Source organism: Aegilops tauschii, chromosome 5 (genome assembly GCF_002575655.3).
Source record: "Aegilops tauschii subsp. strangulata cultivar AL8/78 chromosome 5, Aet v6.0, whole genome shotgun sequence".
In the NCBI taxonomy this organism is placed as follows: Eukaryota; Viridiplantae; Streptophyta; class Magnoliopsida; order Poales; family Poaceae; genus Aegilops; species Aegilops tauschii.
The window spans coordinates 402,823,804-402,828,613 of record NC_053039.3 but is presented as its reverse complement, the minus strand read 5'-3'; the positions used below and the strand labels follow the sequence as shown (position 1 = coordinate 402,828,613).

General features: G+C 46.7%; 1 protein-coding gene across 1 annotated transcript; it reads left to right on the top strand.

Annotated features, from left to right (window-relative positions):
• Window positions 1-272: 272 nt before the first annotated feature.
• LOC120964852 (uncharacterized) lies at window positions 273-788 on the top strand. Its single transcript, XM_040389840.1, has 2 exons — window positions 273-334; window positions 446-788. Exons 1-2 carry the CDS (start codon window positions 273-275, stop codon window positions 786-788), a joined length of 405 nt encoding a protein of 134 aa, XP_040245774.1.
• Window positions 789-4,810: the final 4,022 nt, after the last annotated feature.

Below are 4,810 nucleotides of genomic sequence, written 5' to 3'. Positions count from 1 at the left end.
CGAGGGTGGCGCGGGAGCCTGGAGCGGCGAGGGCGGAGCAGGGGAGGAAGAGGGGGGGCGCGATTCCGGCGCAGGGGGGGGAGGCCCGACGGGGGGGCAGCGGAGAGGGGGGGGGGGGGGGGGGGGGGGTCCCGGACGGCGAACCACTCCGCAGAACCTCGCAGTAGGAGCGCGCATGGCCGCAGTCCTCGTCCTCAGAAGAGGAGAAATCCCCCCAGTGTGTAGGGCTTGCCATGCTTGGGGCGGCGGAAGCTCGGAACGCCAGTGCCGGGATGGCGAGCGGCGGGAGAGAGAGGTGGGCGCCGGTGCCGGAGCGGCGGCCGGCGCTTTCTGGGTGGACGCCGCCGCCGGAGTGGCGGGCGGCGGGCTAGGAGCGGGTGTGGGCAGCGAACAAGGCCACCCTCAACCTCATACCGGGGGCCACCGTGCTCTCCTTCGACGACAGCTACACCGGCCTCGTCGGCGGCTACCAGAATCTCGGGGTTCTACACCTTGGCCGCGACGCGAGTGTCGCCGCGGTGGACGTCCTCGCCAACAGGCCGCTCGCCGATGCCGCCAAGACCGCCATCGCGCTGATGGCGGTCACCATCAGCGAGGCCAGCCGCCTCACGCCCATCTCCGGCAGCATAGCTAAGCATTGGGTTCCGGGAGTGTTGATCGGCGATCAGGCTGTTCTCGTCGTCAACTGGAAAGTCATTTCTTGCGCCCTCATGGTATCGTACCAACATGATCAAAACTGGTTGGGCAAGGAGGCAGACGACGTGGCCAAGCCTCCAGTGAACTTTTAAAACCTGTACCAAGCGAAAACCACTGCATGTTATGCTCTGGCCCAAGAATAACATGTGTTCCGAAGAAATCAAATGGTTGGTGCATTAAGCACATGTTAGTACTCCCATCTAGGAGTATATGTACTACATACAAGTACTACCATCTATATGTATCCCTGAACTGAATAAATAAGAAACCGTCTTGCATTATGTAACACGTTGCCTACCATCAATTATAAATATATTTTATATTTCCTCTTGCAGCCTGCCTTTTTTATTTTGTACTAGTATATGGTATAGTAGTATTAGTGTTGCCAGCGCCACGTCCGTGGTCAAGGTCAGAACCATGTTGGAAGAACAATGAAAAGATACCGCCCTCGTGCAATTTAAATCTGGCCCTTTTTAGGGGTAAATCTTGGCTTTTCTGTGACAATCTAAAAAATATCCAAGCAACCTCTACATGCACCAACTTTTGTGTGACAACGAATGCATGCGTGATGCGCCCTGGTCGAAAGAGCATCACGCAAGCATGCACATCGCTAGACACTTTTTAGGATTTTTTTTCTTCTAAGTTACTTTCAATTTTTTTGGACAGTTTTTATAAGTTGTGTCCTCCGACACATTTCCCATGAAAGAAAAATAAATTTTCGGCCACATGTGGCTTAGGGATTCATGCTCAATTCGTATCCAGAATTTTTGTGTCCCTACTCCCTATGTAAGAGTACCAAGAAAGCAGCATGGCTCATCCGCTCATGCATGCATGATTTGTTATGCATGTGAGGTGTTGAAACCGGAGCTCTTTGTGTGTAGGCTATAATTTTGCATCAATGTTTCACCAGCTTTTCTAAACTTGGTTACTTGGGTGATATGGCATTACGACCCATATGGCTTAGAATTAACCACCTGCAATTAAAATTACTCCACATTAACGCGCCCTGCAACTAAAAAGAATGCAGTAGCAAAAGTCCACTAGTAGTTTAATTACGAAAAGGATTGTAGATCCAATATAAATAGATAAATGTTGACATGCAAAAAGGAAAAGAGTAGGTGGTCTCCATGCTATCTCCATGGAGGTATTTCTAATTCTGAAAGTGGCTCACATGATCTTATGGAATATTTCCAAATCTAAAACGTACACACTCAAACAAAACGCAGCAACGGCCTTCCACATAATTAAACAGAAATCACCTTCGGGGAAAGTATTCCTTCCGAGCTTCACTCACACTCCACTTCCGTGTTTCCCATGAGGAAGTTTTCCTTCCGAGATTCGGCCCTTCTGCTTCTCCAATTCCTAACATATTTCTTTCTTCAAATATAAATAAATTACGCTTGCCCGGACTTCGCTTCTTTAGCATGCCATGCTACAAGTTTTTTATTTTACAAAATAGGTTACAAGCATATATTGAAAATATTTGTTCATCGGAAAGAATACAGTAGCAAAGGTCCACCAGTAGTTTATGAAAAGGATTGTAGATCCAATATAGATAAAAGATAACATGAAAAAAAGGAAAAGAGTAGGTGGTCTCCATGCTATCTCTATTGAGGTATTTCTGATTCTGAAAAGTGGCTCACATGATCTTATGGAATATTTCTAAATCTAAAACGTACGCACTCAAACACAATGCAGCAATGGCCTTCCACATAATTAAACATCCATCACCTTCGGGGAAAGTATTCCTTCTGAGTTTCACTCACACTCCACTCCCACTCCACTTCCGTGTTTCCGATGAGGAAGTATTCCTTCCGAGATTCTGCCCTTCCGCTTCTCCATTTCCTAACATAATTCTTTCTCCAAATATAAATGAATTATGCTTGCCCGGACTTCACTTCTTCAGTGTGCCATGCTACAAGTTTTTATTTTATGAAATAGGTTACAAGTATATATTAAAAACAATTGTTCTGCGGGATCAAGTGATCCTAGTGTACCGTAGGTCTGTCCTGCCGTAACACTATCTTTCAACTAGAAAACCCCACTTTCCCCTCAAAAAGAAAAAAAAAACTAGAAAAACCCCACCACACGACATGTTGACTATTCGCCACCATGAAAACTAAAAGAATTGTGCAAGCGGATATCTTATTTTTTTAGAACCTCACAAAGCTTTATTACTGCGTCACAATGTTGGTAGGGACGAACACAAGTTCCCCGGTATGGCCTAATCAAACATGGCGACCAAAACCGAGGGATAAAGCATACTTTGCGAGATTATGGGCCTCAACATTCGAGGTCCTATACTCATGACTAAAAATGCAAGAAGAAAAATTGGTTGCTCTAGCTACAATTTCCTTCACTATAGCTCCAAACACCGAAGAACTCCCGTCCCTGATCGCATCGACAGCCACCTTGCAATCCGATATAATGGTTATTTTGTTGATATAAAGATCGCCAGCAAGAGCTTGAGCTTCTCTGATAGCTATTGTCTCCAGGACCTGAGGGTCATAGATATTGTTGATAACTAGTGCCGATGCCCCCAGAAAACATCCTGCTTCATCTCTGCATAACGCTCCGACAGCACCAAAGCGTTCATCCCTTGAGACCGCTGCGTCGACATTAATTTTCATGTGCTCATGTGGTGGGTGAATCCACGCTCGTGATCTGGCTGAACCGACTTTTTTGCCCTGATCATCTCAAGCCCCTGCAAATAAGATTTGATAAACCTGTCCGTTCCAAAAGGAGTTTGAAAAACATCCTCATGTATAGCCTTCCGTCTTGCACTCCAAATGGCCCATAGTGTGACTGTCATTAGGATAAATTGTTCTGCTGGAAGAGAATCACTCATGGTGAACAGCCATAGCTTTGCGTCCGTCTGCGTGGTCATTATCATATGCTCGACCAATTCCTCATTTGAAAGTGCCCAAACACACCAGGAGGAACTGCACTCCAGCAGTGCGTGTCGCCAGTTATCAGGTGCCCCGCACAAGGGACACAGGCCTGTCGTTGACATATTGCGGTGTTGAAGAACATCTTCCGTGGGCAAAGAATGTTGGGCCAGCCTCCATGCAAATAGTCACAGTTTCGGCAGTACTGTAATCTTCCAAAGCGATCGCCATCCTCTTGACTCAGCTTCAGAGTTAGACGGATCCATTCTCTCGTCCAGCCACGCCTCGCGAATGATTTTAGTGTTGACTATCATCTTGTACGCTGAGCGGACAGAAAAGAGACCCTTTACATCTTCGTGCCAAGCCCAGAAGTCATGAAGCTGTTTCTAGCAGAGGGGATCTATAAAATGGCCTCTGCATCAATGGGAATAAACACCTGTCAGATTATCTCCTCCTGCCATGAGGCCGTGGTGTGATCAATAAGTTCAGAGACAAGCTGAGGGGGATCGGCGACTAGGGCTGTCACAGGTTTCATCACTCCGTTCCTCGGGATCCAGTTGTGGTGCCATATTCTCGTGGTTGTTCCATCGCCCATCCTGCGAATTACACCCATCTTAATGATGTCCTTTCCATCCAATATGGCACGCCAGACTTGAGAGGGATGTGGCCCTAGTTCTGCCTCCAAGATGGAGCAGTTAGGGAAATATATTGCTTTCAAGATTCTAGCACTCAAAGATGATGGATCATTCATAATTCTCCAGACTTGCCGTGAGAGTAGGGCAAGATTAAAAATCTCAATATCTCTGAAACCTAGCCCCCCAGATTCTTTGGCCTAGTCATCAAATCCCAAGCCACCCAACATGGTTTGCGCTTCCCTCTCTTGCTTCCCCACCAAAATTGGCGTATCATTGAAGTTACACTTTCACATAATCCCCTTGGCAATCTGAAACAAGACATCGAAAACACTGGGATAGCTTGAGCCACTGATTTGATAAGAACTTCCTTTCCTGCTGCCGAAAGCAGCTTCTCCATCCAGCCCTTAATTTTCTCCCATACCCGGTCACGTAAATATTTAAACGTACCATTCTTTGATTGCCCAACCTCCGTAGGCATTCCCAGATACTTGTCGCCGAGGGATTCATTTTGCACCTCAAGAATGTTTTTCACCTCTGTTTTAAGATTCTCAAGGCAACCCTTGCTGAAAAAGATAGACGATTTTTCACGAT

Bases quoted from the DNA above. Each gene is read 5' to 3' on its own strand.
- LOC120964852 (XM_040389840.1), top strand. From the start codon at position 273: ATGGCGAGCGGCGGGAGAGAGAGGTGGGCGCCGGTGCCGGAGCGGCGG. The intron at 335-445 runs GTGGACGCCGCC...CTTCGACGACAG, and splicing joins CGGCGGCCGGCGCTTTCTGG to CTACACCGGCCTCGTCGGCG.